At 48.8% G+C, this 26,160-nt stretch overlaps 6 protein-coding genes across 6 annotated transcripts; 5 read left to right on the top strand and 1 right to left on the bottom strand.

Annotated features, from left to right (window-relative positions):
* Nucleotides 1-496: 496 nt before the first annotated feature.
* RhiXN_12265 (uncharacterized protein) lies at nt 497-3,166 on the bottom strand (the record flags this gene model as incomplete). Its single annotated transcript, XM_043332080.1, has 4 exons — nt 497-2,025; nt 2,368-2,531; nt 2,587-2,876; nt 2,921-3,166. The coding sequence occupies 4 exons, from the start codon at nt 3,164-3,166 to the stop codon at nt 497-499; spliced, it is 2,229 nt and encodes a 742-aa protein (XP_043186841.1).
* Nucleotides 3,167-5,941: 2,775 nt separating this feature from the next.
* RhiXN_12266 (COBW/P47K family protein) lies at nt 5,942-8,217 on the top strand (the record flags this gene model as incomplete). The annotated part of the gene is made up of 12 exons (XM_043332081.1): nt 5,942-6,143; nt 6,203-6,284; nt 6,335-6,557; nt 6,616-6,694; nt 6,741-6,804; nt 6,860-7,156; nt 7,210-7,512; nt 7,569-7,641; nt 7,693-7,777; nt 7,832-7,932; nt 7,992-8,061; nt 8,120-8,217. The coding sequence occupies 12 exons, from the start codon at nt 5,942-5,944 to the stop codon at nt 8,215-8,217; spliced, it is 1,677 nt and encodes a 558-aa protein (XP_043186842.1).
* Nucleotides 8,218-9,548: 1,331 nt separating this feature from the next.
* On the top strand, nt 9,549-12,581 carry RhiXN_12267 (low temperature requirement protein LtrA; the record flags this gene model as incomplete). The annotated part of the gene is made up of 18 exons (XM_043332082.1): nt 9,549-9,626; nt 9,680-9,826; nt 9,881-9,924; nt 9,980-10,004; nt 10,059-10,106; nt 10,165-10,199; nt 10,263-10,327; nt 10,571-10,615; nt 10,670-10,725; nt 11,045-11,282; nt 11,338-11,363; nt 11,411-11,686; nt 11,749-11,835; nt 11,889-11,945; nt 12,004-12,121; nt 12,178-12,334; nt 12,402-12,459; nt 12,522-12,581. 18 exons carry the CDS (start codon nt 9,549-9,551, stop codon nt 12,579-12,581), a joined length of 1,620 nt encoding a protein of 539 aa, XP_043186843.1.
* Nucleotides 12,582-13,737: 1,156 nt separating this feature from the next.
* Nucleotides 13,738-14,182, top strand: RhiXN_12268 (protein-histidine kinase; the record flags this gene model as incomplete). Its single annotated transcript, XM_043332083.1, has 2 exons — nt 13,738-14,058; nt 14,108-14,182. 2 exons carry the CDS (start codon nt 13,738-13,740, stop codon nt 14,180-14,182), a joined length of 396 nt encoding a protein of 131 aa, XP_043186844.1.
* Nucleotides 14,183-15,567: 1,385 nt separating this feature from the next.
* On the top strand, nt 15,568-18,326 carry RhiXN_12269 (low temperature requirement protein LtrA; the record flags this gene model as incomplete). Its single annotated transcript, XM_043332084.1, has 13 exons — nt 15,568-15,648; nt 15,703-15,831; nt 15,886-15,929; nt 15,986-16,010; nt 16,066-16,122; nt 16,911-16,991; nt 17,047-17,272; nt 17,329-17,354; nt 17,402-17,677; nt 17,740-17,826; nt 17,876-17,932; nt 17,996-18,067; nt 18,135-18,326. 13 exons carry the CDS (start codon nt 15,568-15,570, stop codon nt 18,324-18,326), a joined length of 1,353 nt encoding a protein of 450 aa, XP_043186845.1.
* A 1,911-nt stretch (nt 18,327-20,237) lies between these two features.
* Nucleotides 20,238-25,808, top strand: RhiXN_12270 (protein-histidine kinase; the record flags this gene model as incomplete). Its single annotated transcript, XM_043332085.1, has 14 exons — nt 20,238-20,558; nt 20,608-21,856; nt 23,033-23,149; nt 23,204-23,648; nt 23,706-23,834; nt 23,890-24,003; nt 24,067-24,095; nt 24,147-24,247; nt 24,302-24,362; nt 24,419-24,672; nt 24,738-24,856; nt 24,910-25,228; nt 25,297-25,426; nt 25,483-25,808. The coding sequence occupies 14 exons, from the start codon at nt 20,238-20,240 to the stop codon at nt 25,806-25,808; spliced, it is 3,714 nt and encodes a 1,237-aa protein (XP_043186846.1).
* Between the last annotated feature and the right edge of the window lie 352 nt (nt 25,809-26,160).

Raw genomic sequence — 26,160 nt, forward strand, 5'->3', positions numbered from 1 at the left:
GGCCTTATAAGGCGCGGGGTACAAACATGTATATACAGTGAATCAATCCAGTCCCCTCCCAATGTCCGTTTGTTCGTTCGTCCGGTGGCGGTGCCGGCGCTAGGTGTCGGGCAGCCGTTACCTAACAAAAATACAATCATAATCATTTAGGTAACCTCATTGGAAAGTCAGGCGCGTTTAGTCCAAGTTGATTGTAAGAGCTTCCTCGGGCGCCACAATGTGCACAGACAGTATCCAGTGAATTAATCATACTCGTACAAAAGGAGCCACCAAAACACAAAAAACCAATGAACCAGAAACAAAAAAAAAAAAAACATAACTATTGCATGCGCGCATGACCGAATCCGATAAAATGCATATAATAAATAACTCCCCCCCATTCGCGTACTCCAAGTCATTCCATGATAAGACATACGACCCGACTGCATGTGCCTCGGCGCGAGGAGATGGCGATCTCACAGACCCGCATATGACCCTCGTGACCCGTCCGAGGGCTCTACGAACGAATCTTCCACCCATCCCCCTTTCGCTTCTTGCCCGAAAGCCCCCCAAACCCTTCTCGCACCATCAGCCAAAGCCCGGTCGTACACACCACATCTTTGATCTCTTCCGCAGTCATAATCATCCCCGACCCGTCCCCTTTCCCTTCGCCCATCCCAAACGGATCGTTCATGCTACGGGGTACGAGTTCCAGGTTCTGGACGTGCACGTCTGGGAGGGGAAACGGCATCTTGAACTGCCCGATCACTTTTGGGTGGTGTGGTGCCGGTACGAGGTGGGCCAGTCTCAGCTTGAGAGGCTCGGACGAGGGCGAGATGGGGGAAGGTAGAGACGAGCCTGGGTCGAGCGGGAGAACGCGCAACGTGCACGACCAGGGTGTTTCGGAGTCTTCGGGATCCGACTCGTCTCCGTCGTCGGACCCACTCGACGGCTGGACGCGCGGTTTAGTGGGAGACCCGCTTCGTGTGGCCCTTGAACCTCGGCGGGAACGCGGGCGCGAGACGTCGGGGCTGACGCTTCGCATGCTTCCGGCTTCGGGGATTCCGAGGTTGTCGGCTTCGCCGAGGCTCACGACGCTTACGGGTCTTCCGTTGCCGTTGGGAACGTACTCTCCCCGGTCGACTCGCTTCTTTTTCCCTCTCACCCACTCGAATCGTACTTCCACGCCCACACGAGCAAGGTCGACCCCGCCCGTCCCGACGATGCCCGAAAACATTCCTCCGCCCTTGGTCCATTTACGAAGCACCCAGACGTATGCCGCAGGACGCCCGACGGGGGGGAACACCTCGGATCGCAGTGTGGCTTGGGTGCCCAGGACTGGTGGTTGGAGGTACATCGTCGGCTGCTGCGGAGAAGCCTGTGTAGGAGTCGCAGGGGCAACGGTCGACGGGGAAGGCGGGACAACGCTATACACGCTCGTCGGGCGGGCGGAATACGTGCTGGTCGGACGGGCCACGGTACCCGGTACCGGATTCCGACTCGTCGCCATCGATCCGCGCGGCGTGGCGCTGGTAGGACTGAGGAACCCAGGACTCGTAGGCGTCGTCGGAGTCGAAACATCCTTTTTCTTGAACAACTTGCCAAAGAACTTTTTCCCGGCCGATTCTTTCGGCAATTCTTCGGGTGGGGTCGAGACTTCTCGCAGCTGGGATGGGGGAGAGGGTGACGTTCGGCCGCGCAGGTGGGATTGGGAAGGACGGTCTCGGAGGTTGGAGCGGGACGATTGGGGCCGAAGGTGCCCTCCTACTCCACTTTGCGCGCTCGAATCCCTGAGATGGCTCGAGTGGGAAGGTGGGGAGTGGTCCGATTCATCGTGCCCAAGGTTAGATCCACCGGTGCTATTGCCCATAATGGAACCGTGCCCGGCGTCCGAAGCGCCCTCAATATCAGGTGGCTGGCATCCGTTGGTGTACCCAGCTGTACCACCGACAGGGAGAGAGCCGTGGACTTCGATAGGTTCGAGCAGGCCAAGGCCGACAATGTCGATCCCGCGTTTACGAAATCTGGAGACTGTGGCGTCTGTGCCTGCAAGTCGAATGTTAGTCAATTGAGTAGAAGTAATTATGAGTCATGATTGTGATCAATCAAAGAGGAATCATGTGGTCGATCCTCCACATCGTCTCATCTCGGTCTATCCTGGTACAACCGAGAAACTCGGGTGTTCCGAGTGGAGATAGACTTTGGTTTACGATATAATACCGTATATGGAAGTGCATGCGTGGGAAAGTGGTGTTCGGCTGCGGCGCAGGCACGAACTTCGATTGTGTCAAAGCGGTGTGAACCCTCTGGCCGACTAGCCCATTATACCCCAACCGCAAGTGCGCGAGACACGAGTTGAACAAGCCAAGAGGAGAAAATCCGACTTACCCGCGTCCTGTACGGTATTTTGCAAAACATTGTGGGCGCTTAAGTTATAGAGCGGAATGATCCTGCGTGTGCCGCCAGACGAAGTATTGGTCGAGGCAACAGTGGAAAAGGAGGTAACCGAGGCGGATGAACCCATGGATGAGTAAAATAACGAGAGGTCGGATCTGGAAAGAGAATTGACAAGTGAGAAGCGAGCTCAATATATCACGTATGACATACCTATTTGCGCGCCTATTGAGCAAGTCGTCGTCTGGCTGTGTGTCGGAAGTCTGCTGTCGCTGGGCTTCTTTCTTGCCTTGGATACCTGCGCTGATGGGAGGCACGTTGGGCACTCCTCCGGCTGCTGCATATCCGCGCTCTCCCCCTGTAGAGGATGTAGAGGCAGTGGTGGATGTCGAGGCTGAGCGCGGCTGGTAGTTTGTTTGCTGAATAGTGGGCGGAATAAGTTGAAGTTGTAAGTTCAGAGGATGGTTCGATACACTCGGGGGTGGCCGAACAACGACAAATGTCTACTAAAATTAGCACATGAATCCTCAGTATAATAGGTACTCACCTCGTTCAGTGGCTTCTGCTTTCGCTTCTCCTTCCTCTCTGCCTCTTTCCTATCCTCCTTGTCCTCTTCCTGCTCTGGCTCTGGCTCATGTTCGATCATATGAGGCGTCCTAGCACCCTCGAGCCTGCGCTTGACCGCCATGATCTTGTCAAACGGATTGATAGTGTTGCCAGAGGGCGTGGGCGTGTCCTTGTCCGACCCCTGCAAAGACAGGTTCGGCAGCATGTTGGTAATCGTCGAGAACATGGTGGTCGTATCTGAGTTCCCCCTCCAGACCCGCGATAGCTGGTTATGTACCAAGTCGCAGCGCGCGTTTAGCGCGGCTTAGAAATTAGGAATTAGAAAGAATTAAATCGGGTGGGATGATGGTCGTGGTGACGATCCCAATCCTCGTTTCCTGTGCTTTAAGGCCCGGCTGATGTAAGCCTAGGCTCCAATGACGTTCTGTCAATCACGCGCTCCCCCTAGGTGGGAATTTATGACGGCGACCGCGTACTTTTGCTTGATAGGCTATTCTTAATTCTGTTCGTGGTGAGGTGATTATTTATTTATCATACATTTTCGCGGCGACCGCCCGTGGCGTGAGTGAATCACGAGGTGATCGGCGAGCCGACCTATTGGTGTCCGTTCCCGAACTGCATGGGCCGAAGACCGAGCTTATGTATCTCAATTCTCATCCCCACCCCAGCTCTACCGGGATACCTTTCCTCGTGATATACTCAACACTTTCACGAGCCCCTATGAACACTATTACTATATCACAACACACCATGTGACTGGTCCAACAACAAAACGCGTTCCCGCAGCTCTGTTGGCGTTCTAGCATATTCAATCACCTTCATTCGCCACTCGTAAAAGTCAATCTAATCCAACGCCACAGCGATCGATCCTATACAACTATGATTCTCTGCCAAGCCACCAATCGGATCGCCTAGACGACCATCGGTTCAATTCAAATACCATGTCGCTGTATATCCCTTTGGAAAAGTGACCCGGCGCTAGGAAACAGGGGTGGGGGGATGGGGAAACTCGGGAAGTATTCTTTCCGGGCTCAGTAGTTGACAAGGCGGTGTGGCGCAGTCGAGGCTTCCGGGCACATTTTTGAAACCCCCATGAGGGAGGGAATACTTTTTTCTTTCACCATTTTTGATTTCGAAGTACATTGGCACATGCGTTCTGGACCGTGGCTAGGGGGTGCGATTGAGTTTGAGGTACGGTACCTTGTCCATCTCGGGTTTCACGTCTAATGTCACTCGAAAGAAATGAACATGATTTGAGCATGAGGATAGATCTACTCTACAAAAATTGAGGCTCAAGTATGTCGGGTATATATTTTGGAAGAAATGTGAATGAACAAGCGAAGAAGCAGCCAACCCAGAAAACCAGAGTCTATACAGAGCGCAGCACAACAAATTCAGAACCTTTTTTTCGATAGTATTACGTTAACAAATACCCTTTTGCACTACCGCGAAAGGATGCGGATGCTGAGAACTACAGAGGCTTCCAACCCAAAAGACACAGCATAAAAAAGGGGCATAAATGCCTCAAAAGTAACATCGCTCGATCTTGAAAGACAGCCCTAGTTAGTGATATCATATTCTAGCCACCCTGGAAATCAAATGCAGAACAAAACGAGCGTGTGGACCGGTGCGCGGATTGCACACGTAGCATCCCCCCAAGACGATAGCGGTTTTTCGGAGCTAGAGTATGAGAGAGTTAGACACGCAGTGAACTAGGTTAGAGTACGCCGGAAATTATAGAGCCGCTCCAATGATCCAAGATCGGAGAGAGAACAAGAATAGGGCCAAAGGTGATCGTTAGCTCCAAGTTCCAAAAACGAGCAAGTCTCGACAGCTTGTTCACCAAGTGCAAAGTAGTACAAGTAGCCATCGATGTCATTACCAGCGGCTTGGACGAGTATTTTGCCAGGCAGCAGATAGGCCCACTCGTCGACGAGCACCGAGCACCCCAGGAGGATCATAGACCTTGCCTAGAGTACAAGTAATACTAAGAACCACAAAACACAAGTCAGTAGCTAGGTTTCAAAGCACGGATAACCCTCGGGAAGATAAGAACGACTCGTCGTCGTTCAGAGCATTCTTATTCGCTGGGATAGATGATGACAATATGACGTAATGAAACTATTCAGTACCATTCGGTGATGGGGTCTATGAGCATGAACTTACTTGGTTCAATTAGGCTAGCCGCGCTTGCCAGTCATGATATGATAGGTATCACGAGAGGTGCTGTGACTTTGGCGAGCGTGTTGGCCCTTATATATCCCATAGGACTTATCTTTTCTGGCCCAAAGCGATGTTTGCCACTGAAATTGCATTTATGAGGCCAAATTCACTCGGCCGTTAGACCTCGCCCACGCGCAACTGCTACTAATTGTGTGATCGCGAGTGGCAATCTGTGTTTTAATACTACGCCACCCTATTCATGTGGGCGAGCCGGAACAGCAATCTGTCCCACTTGAAATTCTCCAGGCGTATGCGCGTGGCCACTCAGCCACCATTAATATTAATTTCCCTAGTTATTGTCGGGCTTGGCTCAGGAGAATTACTCGTCCATTCCGTTCGATGTCAGACTAATTGTGGGAGTACAACCCATCAGGTGCGCCTCATTCGAAGCACATAATTTTCGCTCCTGATGCGATCCTTCTTTCTATCTTTGTGCACCCCCGAACTAATCCGATGAACGAGATTGGCTGTTGTACTTAACCCTCGCAGTCACCATGACTGGGGCGCCCCATACTAGTCCAAGCGGCTCAGCAGGCAAAGACCTTTGAGCCTACAACTTCTTGAAAATCATGCGGTATATCTAATGGACCCAAGTCCTCCATACGTAAGCCAATGCTTGTGGTACCAGGTTGGACACAGTCGCCAGGAAGCGAAAATTTTCAGGTTTACCTTGAGGGTCCTCGTGCAGCAGTATCCATTTGAGGCGATGTGCGAGGGAGTCGGCTTCACGTTCTTTATCTTTACATTACCTGCCACCTAACACCTTTCCCCCTCTAAAATGAAGGATACTCCATCTGAACGAACGAATGGGGAGTCAAGGTTGGCGCTCAGAGAGTCTATCAAGCAAGCCAACGATGGTCGCATGCCTGTAACCCTACTCAGTGGATTCCTAGGAGCCGGAAAAACGACTTTGCTGGAGCATATTCTCAACAGCAAGGATCATGGCTTAAAGTGCGGAGTGATTGTAAATGACATGTCTTGTGAGTCAATCTGCTGAATGGTTCATTAATCCGTTATCATCAATTTCTTTCTATGCCAGCTCTGAATATCGATGCCCAAACGGTATCGAATCACAAGCTGACCCAGTCAGACGAGAAACTCGTTCAAATGCAAAATGGATGGTAAGTATAATAATGGCAATTACCGCTTGTTCGATCTAATAATCTTTCAGTATATGCTGTACATTGCGCGAGGACCTGCTGGAAGAGGTTGCTAATATTGCCGCCTCGGGCGACCTTGACTACCTTCTCATCGAGAGCACGGGTATTTCGGAGCCGATGCAGGTCGCTGAGACATTTACCTACGAATTCGCGGAGCACGTTGCGGATGCGAGTGATACACTTCCCCAAGGACGAATGGCAGAGATTTTAAAGGCAGGCGGACTGCCAAAGATCGTGAGTGTTTGTCGCATAATTTGTGTCTCACTTTTTGTTTAAATTTGAACTGTGGTAGGCGCGGCTCGACACATGTGTGACCGTGGTGGATGCGGTCAACGTGCTCAATGACTTTCAGACCACAGATTTTATTACCGGTATGTTATGTCCATCGGAGTGAAAATGAGCTTGAGCTGCCAATAGATCGCCCAAGAGAGGCAGGAAACGGCGAAGTAGACCCACAGGATGAACGGAATGTCACTGACCTGTAAGTACGATCTCATTATTTTCACGAGACCCGAGAGTCACCTCCAAGTTCTTAGTCTCGTCGATCAACTTGAATTCGCCGACGTCATATTAGTAAACAAAACTGACATCGCCGATAAAAAGACAGTTGGAAAGGTTCTCAGCCTGATCAAAACACTCAACCCTCGAGCCAAAGTCATCTCAACCGTACGATGCCAGGTAGATCTCGAAGACATCTTGAATACACGGCGTTTCTCTTTCGAGGAAGCTGTAACAGGTGCGGGTTGGCTGCAGAGTCTTCAGGAGTCCATGCCGCGAATAACCGCGAATGGTTCGACTAAAAATATCCCTAAACCGGAAACCGAAGAGTATGGGTGAGTTTTCAGATTTGCTCGCACATGCATGTTTCCTATAGCTTGGCGCTTAGCATTTCCAACTTTGTATACCGGCGTCGTCGACCATTCCACCCAGAGCGGCTTTGGAAAATCATTGGCGACAAATTTGTCGTGATTCAGAATGAATATGAAGGGCTGAACAAGGATGAGTCTGAAGGAAGTGATGTCAGCATGGACGAATCGGAGGACTCGGGCGACGAAAGTGAAGACGCAGAGGCGCAGCCCCAGCTTGACCCTGCTGCCCGACTTGCGGCAAAGCGTGCTGATCCAGCGCTTGCCCCAGTAATGCGTTCCAAAGGTTTCTGCTGGCTCGCAACTCGGAACACACTGTGGGGGTGAGAATGGTTCAGTTTTGTAACGCATACATACTGATAATTCTTTCTGACTACAGAGAATGGAGCCAAGCAGGAGTTATGTTTACGTTGTCTGGTGGACAGAACTGGTTCATCTCGCAACCTGAGGAGGTAGAGTTAAATTTGCCAGCAATAGTCTCATGACTTACCTTCACCGTGCAGATGTGGGCGGATGGAAACCTGGAAGTTGTCAAGGCGATTAGGCAGGATTTTGCTGGCGAGTGGGGTGATCGACGGCAGGAAATTGGTGAGTTGCATGTACTATTTTTGACGAATAGGAGCCGACTTGATATCTAAATAGTATTCATTGGAGGAGGTGAGGCTGCCATGAATCAAGTGAAAGTCGAGAAATTATTAGACACTGCATTGCTGAACGACAAGGAATGGGTGCAATGGCAGAAGGTACGCGAATGCAGTTTTCTGAACTCATTCCAACTAACTTCGTTTATCTTTTATGCCAGATTATGAAATCCAAAAGATTGAATGAAGAAGAAAAAGAAGAGAAATTACTTGATTTGTTTAAAGATGGCTGTATGTACTCTTATTCGCTCAGGCATTGCACGTTTAGCTAACAAGCTATGCCCTATAGTTGAAGATTGGATTGATCCTTTGAACCCACCCGAAGCGATCATGGAGCCGGAATCTTCCCATCACGGTCACAGTCACGCTTCAAGTCAACGTCACTAAAGTCTATACTTACAACTGAACTTATTTTGGAATAAACCTGAATCTACCACGTAAGTGGCTACTTAATTAGCAGCGAACGATGGCGCTGTTCTGTACTCTTAAGCTTACGCGTACATGCGCTGTGAGGGATGGGTTTCGAGTAAATAAAAAGCAGAAACGAGCACGAGTCCATTGATGTCTAAGAGAATCTGAGTTTCAAAAGCCACTAGTTCGACCACTGCTCCTAATTATTACTCGTCAAGCGTGCACCCCATTCACAATGACGGCGCCCCACAGCTTGCTACGCGATCTGCCTCCAGTATGTTCCATATCTTCAACGTTCCTCGTGAGCATTTTAAATCTCCTTGATCAATAAGCTGTGTTAAGCCTTTTAATTTTCAAAGACAACGGGGCTACAGAAGCAAAATATGTGTCGGGTTCGACAAGAGAATGAGCAAACCCGCTGAACTCAAATTACTAGTGGTCGCATGACACGGGCAGATAGGCCACTGTACATGCTGGAACAATTTGATTATTTGCTGAGTTCTAATTTTGTCCAAAAATAGAGGAATCGAAGTAAGGTAGATTTATTCATCAGCAAGGGTGGGTTGCGTGCTGAATACTCGTGTCAATTATTAGTGGCTGGATCATATCGCGATAAGAGAATCATTGCATAGAAAATAGAGTCATGGTCAACTGGGATGGGCAAAGTATGCACGATTGCCATCTCATGTATAACAGGAGGCAACGCCGGCGCTAGAACTTCTTGAAGCGAAGGGCAATACAAAGACCATGGGTCAAACCAATATTGATTTAAGATATCCCTGAACCTATTGTCGTAAACAACAAGCCATTAAATACACAAGTTATGATAGCAGCAGAGTTAGTATCCCGGAGAGACAGGTGGGTAGGAGATCATGGACTGGCTCTGTATGGGGTGGCCATGGGACGAGGTGCTGAAAGTTAGCTATCCTTTTTTAAATTTGATTAATACTATGTCCTGATCAGTTACTCGATTTCAGAAAAAGCATCAAAAGGGATGGTTTTTAGGGTTCGCCTGAAGCCCTTCACTCAACCACAGCCTCAGCTCATGAGATTGGCATTCGTCGCGTTTTAACCTGCTTGACCATTACAATAAGCGCCCTAATTCTATTCCATCAGTCACAGGAGGACTGGCGCCTGTGCCTGACAGCGTGTTAGGCTACCCACGAACTTGCGTTCGGGATCTGCAGGCGGCATGCTCAAGGCATAATTGTCAAGCTCATCGAATCAAGAGGAGACGCACAGTAGCCTATAAAAACTTGAAATACTTACGGGCTGGAGGAATCACCGTTTCGTTCTTTATTAAACATATGAGTAGCCCAAAAGACGAGGAAACCAATTTCGGCTGGCGACCGTTCTTTCAAGAAGGCTCCTCCATAGCTGAAAAGGTAATGTCGTAACTTTTTGGTGGGAGGCTGTACATCTGACTCTAGATTGATAGTTCCCGCCCAACCCCCCTACCGACCATGAGAGGGACCATGAAACAGGTGCCGATACCCTCCCAGCCCAGCCCGACAACCCCAAAGACGCTTCCTTCAAAGTCGTAGCTCTTGAATTGGAGGAGCCCGGTCCGACCTGGGTGAACCTTGTGAGTTTAAGGACTTTTGCACTTGGCGCCGCTGATGTTTGGAATTGGTAATAGTTTTATGACCTTGCCTGGACGGCAACCTTTGCGAGCCTCACTCAGTGGGTCTTACAACTACGTATAATATACTAGATACTGAGAGCCACGTATCAACAGCAATAATAATACTGATGGACTCTGGGTAAGAGATGTTTTATATGCAGACTTGTTAGCAACTAACATTATTGACTATTAGGGTAACCTCTCATATGTGGTATTCTTCACTGTTGTTTGGTGGCTATGGGTTTCCCAGGCGAGTTGCTATGTACCATTATTTTAATATCTCTAATAGCGTCATCTAGACTTGGTATCACACACATTTCTATGTAAACGATTGGTACGCAACTCAGGACTTGACTAAATAATGAACGTCCGCTAAGCTCTCAGACAAATTCCTCAGGTTCCACTTGGTTTGCATCTTTCTACAGCTCATTGTTTTTGGGATGTTGGCTGCCACCACGCGCGGTGAGTGATCTCCGCGTTTTGTGGTCGAACCCGGGTCTACAATAACAAAATAAAGCATTTGATGTGACAGTTTATTTGACACATTCACCTGGAACAGATGTACTAGATCCACAGACCACAGATCAAATGACGGATCCTAATCGGTACCAAGCTGAAAGAATGGCAAAATTGTCTATCAAAGTGATCGGAATTTCTCTTGCAAGTAGCCGGTGAGAGTTTTATTAATTTGCTTCGGGATCCTAGCTCATAAAGAAGCCAGCGTCGTTTTGCTCATTCAATACTTGCGAGGTTTGTGATGATCCAAGATGTTAACTATTTATATTGATAATATACCCTGAATAGTCATTGTTTCTGGCGTTACGTCCAACAAAATAGCCGCAAGAGCTATAAGACGAAAGGTTTGCACAATAGCAGCAGGTCTTTCCATCTCTACTATTTTATTCTTCTCGGCTTGGGGATTCTATCGGGGACCATACGGCCGGACTGCCACGCGAGCCGGAATCAAATATGTACTCTGGGGATTGGGACTAGCGGTCGAAATCGCATCCACCATTATCAGCTGGCATGATCAAAGTACACAGAGTTTACCTCACCCTCGTGGCTCCAGTACACCGAGTATTCGCAATCGGCTGGAATCCATCACAACCATCATCTTGGGAGAGGCAAACTAAATCCCCTATTGTTTTTGGAAATGACATTTCTGACCAAGTGCGATAGGGAATCAATGGCATTGCCGGAACATTGTATTCAGTAATCTGGGCCCCGGGCCCCGGATTGGAGGGCCCGATTGTGTACAATGTCGGGTGTGCCGCATTGATCATCACCTTTATTGCCTATTTATACTTTGAATCCCCAACCGACACTGATATCTCGGGACTGGAGGATAATCGACGCAGCGGATATTGGATGTTTTGTCACCTTCCTCTCTTGCTATCAATTATATTGCTTTTGATAGGTGCGTGTACGAGTGGCATTATCACGCATGTGTCCGTTCTGATGCAGTTTTGTAGGAGTGAAGAAGCAATTTTCGCTCTCGGTAAGTCCACCAGCCTTGAAAACAGATAACCTGACCTTGTTATTTAGTGCATTCTGTCGACCGCCACTACGATGTTTCAAGTTGTTGAAGAGGCTATAAACGATGAACAACTCCGTCTAAACTACATCAGCGCGCAGACGAATATGACGATAAAGAACTACCTACTTCGACGGGGTATAGTTTGGCAAGATGAATATGACCAGCTTGTGGCGCGTTTAACAAACGGATATACCTTGGATCTTACCTGGAGCGACGAGCAAAAAACCGAATTTTATGCTTGGAACTATCGTATCTCTTTGAAAATTCTCGTTTCTACATTCAATGTTGGTTCCCTATAGGGTACCCTTGTCTTGCAGTGAAACTCACCTCGCCTCTCTGTGTGTAGATGTTTAGCGGAGACCACGGCTCAATCAGCAACTCCACCAAATCTAAGATAGAAGATTATTACAGAAACGAGACTTGGTCACTCCGGGTAAGCCATCAGCGTACATCACGAGTCGCATTTTTGAGATGTTGTCAATACAGGATTACTATGATAATAATACTAAATCCAAGCCGCGAGAATCGCTACAATACTTTCAGGTTCGTTGACTTCATAGATACAGACCCCAGGCGACTCACTTCTGTTTGCATGGCTCAGATTTTGACTGAAATACTTTACCCAAGTATTCAAAGCGCTCGGTATATTGTATTGTTCGCTGGCTTGATTTTAATTAGCCTAGGTGTCCTGAACATAATCCATTCTGGGTCAGGTATACGTAGGTAATCAGCGCTGAAGCGCAGTCAACCCGAATCTGATGCATATCTTCCACAGAAAGCAGCTCATTCCGAAAGTGGGCCGTCATTTCCCGGATAGTTATGGGGATACTCGTCATATGCCTTTTGTTCTTGAACGTCGGTGGTTCACAAACGCTTTGGATCTGGCCAGACGAGAAAAAGGACCAGGCGGGGGTTTTTCGTTGGATGTTGGCGTTCGTATCTTGGGCATCTAAACCGAGAGGTTGCGCGCCCTTTTGCTGATAGACCATGTGTTCACAGGTGCTGGGTGTTACCGACCATTGCGTTGGCGTTTGTGACCGAGGGTGTAATTGAGACGGTAATTGATTCACAGCAGGGTTTTAGGAAATGACTTGACGAGCTGGATTGAAATTACTCTAGGCGCTAGCCAAGTGTTATACCAATGAACAGAAACGCAAGAAGAAAACCCTAGGGCAATGAAGGACTGATGAGCTCCGTAGAAATCGGATGCATATGGTAGTGGGTGCACGAACTCGCTGGGATGCGCCAGAAAGTGCCTGTCACCAAGTCGAGCAACGATGTTTACTTTTATTTTTGTGAGCCAGTTATATTGTAAAAAGTATGAGTATGGGTGCCCTTTGCCCAGTTGTACCTTGTGTGCTTTATTTCCTTGCTTTGCGAGGCACACTCTATGTTATATTTAAACGTTTGTTTCTCTATGGGCTCTGCTATGGCCATCTGGAGAACTAGTAGGGCAGTTTGTCGGTGCTTGCTCTATCGTACTTCCGGTTCACTTCATATGTGCAAGATGTTTCATAAATAAATAAACTTTTTGAGTATGGTTGAGTAGATCCACATAGAAGGGGAGGAGTTTTATGTACGGGATGAGTGCTAGCGATGATTGAACACTTGAGAAACTGGCGCTTTGGCGACCCTGATGCAGGTTTTAAATTTTCGAGCTTGGCGGAGCCTGCAACACGCTTCAGCGACTGGCGTGCGTACATAATAAATGGGCCTAGACGGTCACTCGCTAAGACAAAGTACTGGGGATGAAATCTGGATGGATCTAAATATTTCTCATATAATCGGTGACGAGCAAACCGGAGAATAACGCGTCTATAAGAAGACACTAGATGTGTAATGGTGCAGTGGTAGAAGGGTACATATGCCAAGGGATTCTAATAACAAAGCGTATTGGAGGTCCAATGCCAGTCCCATATACCCTCCGTATAAATAATTGTTCAAGGTAATTGTTCTTTAGCGGAACTAAGACGTAGGGCCTGTCTTTTATTCAGTGCGCCAATCACTTATATATGCTGAATAGATTGTCATGTATTATATGAACCCACAGCTGTTGGAGGGCCCGAAAGCATAAGCGAACAAGGAAACTCCCGAGTATATTTATATTCCAATCAAAACATGCCTCGGAGAACAAACCAATTGGGTTGCCGCACCAATTATCCCCTTCTTGGACAGTTCTCATTTGTCATCAGCTAATTAGTCTAGACCCTGCCCTTGATCTATGACGCACAGTGTTTGATTACGTGCTCGACCGCCGACCATTTCACATCTGAGATTTGCCTCTCTTGTTCTCGGATCCACCACCCCCTCTCCACCTTTCTCCCCTACTCGAAGGATGCTGGACCTGCACGAGGCGATGCGGGGACTGCGGTTTGCGCCCGAGGCACTCGCAGTGCTGGATGCGAACCGACAAGTACGGGTGATATCGCGACAGGCTGAACGGCTGTTTGGTGTTCCTGCTGCAGACTTGGTGGGGCGGACGACGAACCATGTGTGGGCGGAAGAGTCGCGACCGGCGTTTATGCTTGCGCTGAACGAGGCGGCGCAGAGGATTGGGCATGCGGATACGGCGGCCCCGGTCATTCGTCGGCTGAAAACGAGCAAGGCTGCGATGCTGGATATGTGTGTGTCTGCGTGGCATCCGACGGATGATCCGGTATAGACGTAATTCGTTGTTTATTTGCTGGATGCTGATGCTGGACTAGATGTACGCTACGTCCAAGCCGCCGACAAACACTCTTACCGCACCACGAACGATCATGATCAAGATATCACCATAAGTATGCATATAGTATTATGGACGCCCAAAGTAGCTCAGATCACGGCATACACTGCAAGGTGTAAGTACACCAGATTTCCGCAGGGAACAGACTTGCTGGCGAAATCTGCTAAAAACGTGCTATGTGAACATCCGGGGATTCTTGGCACTGATAATTACATGGAACATTTCTAGTACGATTCTGGCCGATTGTTTGGGGAAGCTATAGAAGTCCTGACAATACACACATACTTCCCGTAGGTCCCGACTAATACTGTAATTTTATTTCTTAGGGGGTTCCCGTATTTTCGATCAGTACAGTAATGTATAGCAGTCGCAATATTTTTCCATTGTTCTTATTTCCTGTTTATTGGGCCTGTGTGCCATTCAAACCGATGACGTTCACATCCTGTCATACTGTTTTGTTTCAAGTACCTTCGGTCTCCTTGATGTGTTTCTTCACATATATGCAAAACCCACTTAATTTCAGAGTTATGTCGACCATAGGTGTCTCACAGTCAACAGGGGGATGAACGGGCTCTCTGAGCTCGAATTATCGATGGTACAACGAGATGGAATGGTGGGAAGACTGTACAGTTCGGAGTAAGTCGCGATCGAATCTTTGCTGAGCTCCAACTTCGCATACAAACAGCAGAACCTTTAAGTAGAATGGATATAACTGGCAGGAAGGACACACGACGTGCTCAATACTCATTCGATTATCAATGGGGGTAAGACGGTAGGGCTATCACCAAACATGAACTGGCGCCGCGATTCACTGTGGCGGGCATAGCACGCGCCATTGTTACCTCGTGTATTGCCTAACGCAAGGCGCTAAAAACAATCAAAATGACAATATTTATTGATCACGCGCCTATCGATCTAGCATATTAATAAGTCTGCCAGCGCAACCGGTACATCATTTTGTATGAAAAGTGCAATAATAACAGGCTTGGTACCTGTGAGTAGAATAAGTGGGAAGGAAGTCGTGAACTCTACATTAGAACGAGGCACTCACAGTTAAGTATATTATTTTTTGGTAAACATCAGGCCCGATGAGTTGTTTAATTTCAGGAGCAGTAATGAAAGGGGGCTGTTTTTAAATTTTATTTGGAATCCTTCACAAAAGCACCGATTCGTCTCGTGAGTTTGACATACGTCGTGTTCTCTATAGACCTGCTGACCATCGAGCGCCCTAATTCTATTCAATCTACCACAAGTAGTTTGGCGCCCGTGCCTGACAATGCAACCGGCTATCCTCGAACTCGCGTTCGAGGCCTTTGGGTAACATACCCCATGCGCGATCCTCAAGTCTGTATCTTCGTCCAGGAACCCAGAACAAGCTATAAAGACTTGAACCGTTGATAAGCTAAGGGCACCACTCTGTAGCTTTCTACCAAAGATAGTATGGATAGACAACAAGAAAAGAAAGACAATTTTGGTTGGCGACCGTTGTTTCTCGACAGTTCCTCTATCAAAGAATCCCAGGTCATGTATTCAAGTTAGCTCGTTTGATGCAATACATATCTGACTGCCTTACAGCTCTCCTCCGATTCCCGTACCCTTTATGGGGGAGAGCGTAACCATAGTACCTACCAACAGATTACCTCAGGGGGTTCCACTAGTAACATCCCTGAATTAAGGGTACCTGGCCCAGCATGGGTGAACCTGGTGAGTTTCAAGGGGTTTCCATTTGACCTCGCTGATGTCTGAAATTGGCGACAGTTTTATGACCTTGCTTGGACTGCGACCTTTGCAAGCCTCACCCAGTGAGCCCTATCTCTATACATGTATAGACTAAATGCTAACAGCTACTTATCAACAGCAATAACAATACCAATGGATTATGGGTAAGATCTACATCATATGCACGTTCATCGATTACTTGATGCTTTCGATTATCAGGGTACTCTTTCATATGTAACATTTTTCACAGTTGTTTGGTGGTTGTGGGTCTCCCAGGTAGGTTTGCGTACTACCTTCTCATCATTTCTAACACAAGTATCCAGACCTGGTATCACACACATTTTTATGCAGATGATTGGTGCGAAATACAGAACTTGGTTAAATAATGAATGTTTGCTAAGCTCTCAGACTAATTCCTCAGGTTTCATTTGGTTTGCATTTTTCTGCAGCTCATCGTTTTTAGAATGTTGGCTGCAACGACACGCGGTAAATGATATCCAGTTGTCAAATGGCCAAGCCCGGACTCACGACAAAATGAAGCGTTTGACGTAACAGTCTATGTGACACACTCACCCGGGACGGATATACTGGATCCAAAAACCACAGACAAAATGATAGATCCCAACTGGTACCAGGCTGAAAGAATGGCGAAACTATCTATTAAAGTGATCGCAATCTCTCTCGCAAGTAGTTGGTGAGAGCCCTGCCAGTCTATTCAAGAGCTTTATCTCATACTACAGCTAGTATTGTTTTGCTGATTCAATACTTGCGAGGTTTGTAATTTATCCGCTATTGCGTATCTATATTATTAATTTACGTGACTCTGACAGTTATTGTTTCTTCCTTTAAGGGGAACTCGGCTGTAAAAGTGTTGCAACAAAAGCTTTGCATAATTGCAGCAGGCCTTTCCATCTCGGCCGTCTTTTCTTCTCAGCTTGGGGATTCTATCGGGGACCGTATGGTTGAACTGCCTCACGAGCCTGGATCAAATATGTGCTCTGGGGACTAGGTCTTGTCGTCGAAATATCATCCACTATGATCAGCTGAACTACCAAACCAAACAGAGCTTGCCCCAATCCTGTGACCCCAGTACGCCGCGGGTTCGTAATCGTCTGGAATCTATCACGACCATCATCTTGGGAGAGGTAAGTTGGACGCGCGATTATCATCTGTGGTGATACTGCTAATCGAGCATGGTAGGGGATCAATGGCATTGCCGGGACCTTATATTCAGTCATATGGGCTCCCGGGCTGGAGGGTCCGATTGTGTACGACGTTGGGTGTGCCGCATTAATCGTCAGCTTTATTGCCTATCTTTATTTTCAATCCCCAATCGAACCCTCGGATCCCAAGGATGATCGACACAGCGGATGTTGGATGTTCTGGCACCTCTCACTTTTGCTATCGATAATATTGCTTTTGATAGGTGCGTACTAAAGGTGGCAATAAAATGTAAGCATACATCCTAATGCAGGTTTGCAGGAGTCAAAAAGCAATTTTTGCTCTCGGTAAGTCGACCCAGCTCAAGTATAAACAACCTGACTCTTTCGCCCAGTGTATTCTATCGACCACCGACTCGATGCTTCGAGCCGTAGGGCACGCAATAAACGATAAACAGCTCCGTTTGAACTACATCAGCGCGCAGACAAACATGACGATAAAGAACTACCTACTTCGACGTGGTGTAGTTTGGCAAGATGAATACGAACAACTTGTAGCGCGCTTGACAAATGGGTCCACCTCGGCTCTCGTCTGGAACGATGAGCAAAAAACTGAATTTTTTGCTTGGAATTACCGTATTTCTTTGAAAATCCTCGTTGCCACGTTTGCGGTTCGTTGCCCCATAGGTGCTCGTCCTTTGCAAGTAGGCTTACGTTATTTGCGCATATATAGACGTTTAGCGGAGACTGCGGATCGATCAGTAACCAGACAAAAGCCAAGATAGAAGACTATTACAAAAATGCGACATGGTCGCTCCAGGTAAGCCGTTAGCATGCATCGTGAAACATGTTTTCAAGGCGTCGTACAGGATTACCACTATATTAATACTAAATCCAAGCCTCGGGCGTCGTTACAATACTTTCAGGTTCGTCGACTTGGTAGGGGGTAAAACCAAGAGAACCTGCTCATTTTCTCTCGCACGGTTCAGATATTGACTGAAATACTTCACCCAAGTATTGAAAGCGCTCGATATGTTGTGCTGTTCGCCGGCATGACTTTAGTTAGTCTAGGTGTACTGAGCCTCATTCATTCGAAGATAGATATAAGTAGGTAACCAACCCCTGCAGCGCAGCGCACCCGAATCTGATACACACATCGCTCTCAGTGGAAAACAGCTTCCGAAAGTGGGCTGTCATTTCCAGGATCGTCGTAGGCACAATTCTCATAGGCCTTTTATTCCTGAACGTTGGTGGTTCGCAAACGCTTTGGTATCGCCAGAGGATAAAGACGATCAGGGGGAGTTTTCCGCTGGATCTTAGGGTTCGTGCTTTCCATCTAGACGAGAGACGGCGCTTTTGGCTGATTCGCAGTCGCGCTCTTTTTTTTTTTCTCTTTTCTTTTTTTTTTTTTTTTTTTTTTTTCTTTTTCTTCTTGTTTTTTTTTTTTTTTTTTTTTTTTTTTTTTTTTTTTTTTTTTTTTTTTTTTTTTTTTTTTGCAGATGCTGGGTGTTGCCGACCATTGCGTTGGCGTTTTTAACCCAGGTTGTGATTGAAACGGTATGCTTTGTTTAATTCATGATAGACTTTAAGAACGTGGGTTGCTGAGTGAAATCGCAACTGTCAGGTGCTGGCCAGGCTCAATTCGCTAGAAGATGAATCCCCCAGGTCAAGGGAGGCCAGTTCTAATTTTGACGCGGTTCAACATCCCTTGTTGCCTCATGGTCATTCCGGATCTGGTTGATTTCCCATGTACAGAAGTCAGACATGTTACTTTGTGGATAAGTATATATTTTTGAACGCGTTGAAACAAGTCTACCTAAAAGGAGAGGGAGTTTTGATGAATGGGGTATAGATTCAGTCTATGATTCGCCGGTTGAGATTCAGCGTCCCAATTAGGTTTACCAAATTTAAAGCTGGTAGAGGTTACAGCACGCTTTCGATGGGGTACTTGTACAAGGCAGATAAAAGAGGATTTTGGACAATAACTCGTGGAAGGAAATATTGGGGAGAAAGTTTGGATCATGTAAAGCCCTCCATGCTCTGCACAATCCACCGGAGCTCGCGAGCCCGAAATGCTCGAAAAGCCGAAACGAGATCATCATGATTATCTCGTCTAAGCTTCTCGAGAACTCCGGGCTCACGAGCTCCGGGGGATCATGCAGAGCATATACAGGCAGTGACCGAGAAACAAAAGTGAAAATAGCGTATTCAGAAGAATGTACTGTCGTAGAGAAGATACCGAATCGAGACTCATTGGATATGAAAACGCGCCACGGTTGGTTGTCGAGAATCCGTAAGTTATCCGGGAGGTAAAGTGAAGTGATACACGTCTTATGTCATTTAACCCGGTATTATGAGCAACTTGGATTTTTCGACTGAATTTTGCTTGGATTTATTCTGTGGCTCTTGTGGAAATAAAATGATAATAGACGAATGTACATAGTAAACGAGTACAAAAGCGCGTTATGAGAAGAGTAAAGACAGAGCGAGTAGAGTGAGTAGAGAGGTAGGGGTACAAGGGCCTGAAGGAGCCTCTTATATACCTTGAAGAACCCCTCGAGTCATATCGTAGACAGCTGCGCTTTCTACTGCGGATATACCACTGGCTCGACACTTGACTCGGTTACTGCGATAGAATATGCTAGATTATTCTAGTATGGGCTTTCTGCAGTCTTCAATCGATTTAGCATGCTTATCGCATGATGGTAGATCAGATTAGAATCTGGGAGGGGTCCATGAGCTATATCATGGCTTGAGCTCGGGCACTCTTCCATTTAATCGACAAGGAGAATCTTATATCCTGCGAATTGGATTTATTGTTGATGGCCTCGGAGGTGTGCCAGATAGCAGTCCTCTGTGTTCTTGGTGTCGAGGAATCGTCGTACAACAGAACCAATACGCCGGCTCATCTTTATTCCACGTAGCGACCACTTAGCCATCTCGCTATCAGCTGACACGTACTATGCGAGTATACAGAGGCCTGATCAAATAGTGGTTATATTTATATCCCAATCAAACTTGGAGAACAAACCCGACTGGGTTGGCGCGCCAATTATCCCCTTCTTGGACAGTTCTGATTTGTCACCGGCTAATTAGTCTAGACCCTGCCCTTGATCTATGACGCACAGTGTTTGATTACGTGCTCGACCGCCGACCATTTCACATCTGAGATTTGCCTCTCTCGTTCTCGGATCCACCACCCCCTCTCCACCTTTCTCCCCTACTCGAAGGATGCTGGACCTGCATGAGGCGATGCGGGGACTGCGGTTTGCGCCCGAGGCACTCGCAGTGCTGGATGCGAACCGACAAGTACGGGTGATATCGCGACAGGCTGAACGGCTGTTTGGTGTTCCTGCTGCAGACTTGGTGGGGCGGACGACGAGCCATGTGTGGGCGGAAGAGTCGCGCCCGGCGTTTATGCTTGCGCTGAACGAGGCGGCGCAGAGGATTGGGCATGCGGATACGGCAGCTCCGGTTATTCGTCGGCTGAAAACGAGCAAGGCTGCGATGCTGGATATGTGTGTGTCTGCGTGGCATCCGACGGATGATCCGGTACACACATAATACATTCTTCATTTACTCGATGCTGATGCTGGAATAGATGTACGCTACGTCCAAGTCACCGACAAACACTCTTACCGCGCCACGAACGATCATGATCCACGAATGTTTCTACACGATATCGCTCAGAGACGTGAACACTCCTCGCCGGAACAACCGACTTGGACGTAAAACAGAGGCGAAAACACATCTGGAGCCCCCAACGCTTCATCCAGTGGACGAAGGCGTGGATCTAGCCTCTCCGCTGACAAACAGTTCAGATCCAAGCAGACCACCATCGCCCCGAATGCCACAAAACGTCATGTACGAAGACAGCCATACCTCGTTTCTAGCACAAGGCTTCCCTATGCGTGCCCCACTCGATGACCCAATTCCGACGCCACTCAGTTCCTTCGGCTCCGCTGCCCTATCTCCGCCCCGCCGCCCTTCCATCCCCACACTAGCCTCCCGATCGTCACCCTCTCCCCCGCCCATCACCCTGGCCGAAACACTTCGAGATGGCGTCATCGATGCCCTCGGTGTCCCCACCATCGCCCTCTCCGCCGACGGAACCGTTGCCATACGGAACCAGCGATGGGTCGAGCTCGTCGGAGCCGGTGAACCAGGCGTCGTCTTGTTCGACGGGAGCGCCAAGCACGGATCACGCTGCAACTCTCCATCATCTGGCTTACGTCCCAGTCCCGGCTCTGCGTCTGGGCTCAACGCCACCCGTCAATGGCACCCTTCACTCGTCCTTACCGATCTAGACTTTACCTCTCCGATCGGTCCCAATTCGCATCCACTCTATCGTGCTGCTGTGCTTGGCCAGGTCGTCAACGAACACCGGTGCGGGGGTGTGCGTACCGACGAGGCCTCGTTTGTTTCTGAAAAGGGTGATACTAATGGGAGCGGGGGCGGGAGTGTTTCTTCTGGTTCGGGTGACTCGCCTACTAGGACCGAGCGCTCTGACGCCGGATCCGATCCCACCACAACTGTCAAGGCCGCGTCTCCGTCGGGGACGTTCAGGCCCTTGTTGAGCGATAGCTATTTCCCCCAGGGCGCCAAGCCCACTCTAGAGCGTGCGGGCTCGGATTCAGTTGTTGGAGAAACGCCTTCGACGGTTAGGCAGGCCCCGTCGTCCGTTCTACACGATGTGGGTATACCAGACGGGGTTCGCCTCGTGCTCGAGATTTCCGCCAGGCCAGTGCGGGATACGAGGGGCGAGCTTGTGGGAGGCGTCATGACTATTCGGGACGTGACCCAGATCGAGAAGGAGAGGGTGCAGAGTGTCCAGGATGAGAGCAATTCACGTATGTTGTTTTTGTTTGTCGTTCTGATATTGTCCCTTGCGACTCGTCGCTATTGTCTCATCGCGATGCTAACGTGGATATATGCTATAGAATTCGAGCGCATTTGCGACTGTTTGCCTCAGCTCGTATGGACAACGAGACCGGATGGATATCATACATATTACAGTGAGTGCCCATCCATCATAGGGGAAGCTTTCTAACTGTAGAGTTCCTTTGCCGTTCATTCTTCTTAATACATTTCTTGTTCGATCGGGATTGATTCGCTCGTTGGTCGCGGGTGCTCCAACTTGCCACGTAACATCCCCTTTTCGCACGCTTGGGTCACCCTATTATCCTTCTGCTCTCGGCTTGTACTCGCCATGCCATGGGAACATTGGACTCTGCTGCCGGTCTCACTCTCATCACTCACCGCCGGACCCCTCTAATCTTGCCATTCCCCCGCCCTGCCGACCGCAACCCCGCAACCCCCCGATCCAACCCTCATCCATTCACTCAACACAACCCCCCCTAATCGCAACCCTGTCATCATACCGCATGGGTAATCCCTTGCCCAATGACGCCATTCGCTGCTTCGTGAATTCAACGCCACAATGGTGCCGTTCTTGTTCTATTTGTCGGGCTCCACTTTTGGGTTCGGATTTGAAACTTTGGGAATAATGGGGGTCCCATGTGCACACTCGATTGGGATGAAACGCGATGGGGTGGGTGGTGTTTGGAAAACAACCCATGTCGGATCGAAATGTGCGGCCGTGCTTGAATAACCCGGATTGCTTGAAATGCGTTTGTATGCAATGGGGGGAATACGTCAGACAAGGGATGGTACGAGTATACCGGGTCCGATCCGCACGACTCGGCTGGGTTGGGATGGCAGGGACTCTTCCATCCTGATGATATGCCTTCTGCCGGTAAGAAATTCGAGTTGTATTCCTGGGGTTGGGAGTTGCAGAAGCTAATTCCCATCCTTGATTGATTTGATCCATTGTCATTGGTCCCCTCCCTCGTGGCCGCATCATATGTTTTGCACGAGCAAAGCCATTGCGTGGTCGCATGCGCTGCGGACCGGTGAGATGTACGAAACAAACTACCGATGTCGTCGCAAGGACGGTGTTTACCGATGGATGGTCGGTCGGGCGTTACCGATGCGCGATCGGCGGGGTCGGATTGTGAAATGGCTAGGAACGTGCACGGATATTCACGATACGGTCGAAGCGCTCGCTGTGTCCCGGAGAGCACAAGAGAGGCTACAGGCGACGTTGAACCATGCGGCGGTCACGCTTTGGGCTATCGACCAAGGTGAGTCTGCTCAGGACCTATGTTTAGCTGTAGGGAGTTGAATATCACGAAAAGACATGAAGATCACGATTGCAGAGGGACCCGGTCTGCGTCAACTCAAATTAATGAACTCTCCACAAGGATCGACAACTACATCCTCCTCCCGCTCAGACCACTCGTCCTCGCAACCTCCCTCGTCGCACACCAACTCGCGCTCGGCGCACCGAACACGCAACAACTCGATGATCGGCCGGTCGATCTACGAGGCCTGGGACGCAAGCTTGATCGGCTCTGCGATCGAGCGTGCGTTTGCGGGGGAGAATGCGGTGCAGGAGATGGAGATCGAGGGCCGGTGGTTTAGGACGCAGTTTACGCCGTTGAGGGAGGAGTGGGAGGGTCTGGCGGATGGGGTTGGGATTGGGCCTGCGGCCGTGGTGGCTAGTAGTGGTCCTGGTGGGGCTGCGGATGAGGAACGGCCGGTGATTGGCGTCGTCGGGGCGAGCATGGATATAACAGATCGGTAAGGGTGGTTGTTCAGACTTGGGCAAAGTGAGGTCTTGATGTGATCCCTGTACAGGAAAATCGCCGAGGTGCGGTTGCGCGAGTCGTTTGCGGAGCGGTCGAGGCTTTTGGCGTCCGAGACTGCGGCGAAAGAGGCCAGCAGACTCAAGTCGCAGTTCTTGGCGAACATGTCCCACGAGATCCGGTGAGTCTTGGATCCTATTATATGCACCAGGAGTGTTAAAACCTGGTGACGACAGAACTCCCATCGCTGGCGTGATCGGTTTATCCGAACTGCTCTGCGATACTCATCTCAATGAAGAACAACGCGGAATCGCCGAGAACATCCAAAGATCGGCGGATGCTCTCCTCACGTGGGTCATGTTTTTTTGATGAGCTATATGCCACCTTGTTTTGGCTAACTTGGAACCGGATAGGGTTATCAATGACATTCTTGACTTTTCGAGTAAGTGTTTAATTGGGTGACGTCAGCTTATCTAATCGCGGAATGGGACAGAGGTCGAAATAGGCAAGCTTGATATTGATAATATTCCGTTGTCCCTTGGTGTGGTACTCTTGGATACCAAAAAAATGTTGTCGTTTGCGGCCCGAAAAAAGGTACGGCCTGGATTGGTTCAGCCCAGGTTCTGGGGATTGATTTTGTTTTGCAAGGGCCTCATTTTCAATGACGAGATACACATCAAGTATGCCGGCCGCGTTATGGGCGATCCTGGTAAGCGAGGGCGTAGAACATTTCAATGGAGCCAACATGTAACCCGTCATTCCCAGGCCGACTTCGTCAAGTATTAACTAACCTCCTGACCAACTCGATCAAGTTCACGTCCGAGGGTTCGATCACCCTGCGGGCCATCCAGGAATCAGAGGATGAAAAGACAGTGCGAGTGCGGTTCTCGGTCGAGGACGAAGGGATGGGTATCGCAGACTCGATCCGCGAGCGACTGTTCCAGCCGTTCTCACAGGCCGACTCGTCCACTGCGAGGAGGTACGGAGGCACCGGGCTGGGATTGACGATTAGTAAAAACGTGCGCGCGCGGGGAGAAATCACATTAATATCGAAGCCAAGATTTATTGACGATTACTTTGACAGCTCGTGGAGCTCATGCGCGGGCGGATCGGTCTCGACTCGAAAGAAGGCAAGGGCACATGTGCCTGGTTTTCGGTTCCATTCAAAAAGGCATCTGATGAGTTGCCCGCTGCACCTCGTTCGTTATCACCAGAAGCCGCGGCATCGATCGCGCTGCCTATTTTACCCCAAACAGAAACTCCAACCGAGTCGAACTCGACAAGCCCACTTCCACTCGGTCCGGCAAGCGCCATTTCATCGCTGGCGATACAAATGGAAATGGCCTCCTCGGGTCAAATATGGTCAACGGAATGGCACCCAGGCCCTCGGGCTCGCTGCAACGCCCACGAGAAGGGATATGGATCCTCGTTGCAGAAGATAATCTGATAAACCAACAGATTGCACTCAAGACGTTGCGGAAAATGAACTTTAACGCCGAGGCGGCGGATAATGGAAAACAAGTTCTCGCCGCCTTGGAGAGACGAACCTATGACCTGATTTTGATGGATTGCCAGGTGAGTTAGAGTTCTCCACGGGGCATACGAGAACCAGGCGGTGGCTGAGGGGAGTTGCGTACGTGCAGATGCCTGAAATGGACGGCTATGAAGCGACAATGTGTATTCGACAATTAGAATCAGTCGAGGTACGATCGATACCCATTATTGCGATGACGGCGTCTGCCATTCGAGGGGACAAGGAAAAGTGTCTCAAGGGTAAGTTTTCTCGCTACACAACGTTCCAAACACACGACCCATAAACTCCTTTCTAGTCGGGATGTCCGATTACCTGTCCAAACCTGTTAAACGCCAGGCCTTGGAAGCGATGCTTGTGCGTTGGTTGTACGATGAGACGTACCGCCAGGAACTCTCTCGCTGGTTCCTTCCTCCGCAGAAAGCGTTGTCCATGTCTCCCACGAGTACACCTACACTCGAGGCCGGAACTCCCACTAGCGTGCGACCAGAGCTATTTCAAGTCCCTGATTCAATAAAATCCCTAGGGGAGAGATCTTTAGCTGCTGATATCACGACCAAGGCTGGTATGAACATGAACGGTCATATAGTACCGAATAGGCCAATTCGGAACGAGGCGTTATGACTAGAAAGACAGCCGCTCGTTGCAGGCAGCGGTCGCGGCAACCAATTGTTGACCTATGTACAATGGATTGTCATATTCTTTTTTGGATTCCTTTTTTCACATATGCTTGCTTGCACTTGGTTTATTATCGAGCGTATATGAATGATTTTTTTGTATATATGCATGGATTTACTATGGTGTAGTGATTTGTCTTCCATTCTGGTGCTCGATATATGCCCGTTAATTATTTGTAGCGCATCAATATATTATTCTCGATCAATTTACGGCATGTACCCTAGTTGTGTGATGTCAGACGGGTGCTCAAAATTATGGATCCAGCATCATTACTTCCGAGTCTGTCCAAGGAAGGTAT

Source organism: Rhizoctonia solani, chromosome 15, assembly GCF_016906535.1.
Source record: "Rhizoctonia solani chromosome 15, complete sequence".
NCBI classification, from domain to species: Eukaryota; Fungi; Basidiomycota; class Agaricomycetes; order Cantharellales; family Ceratobasidiaceae; genus Rhizoctonia; species Rhizoctonia solani.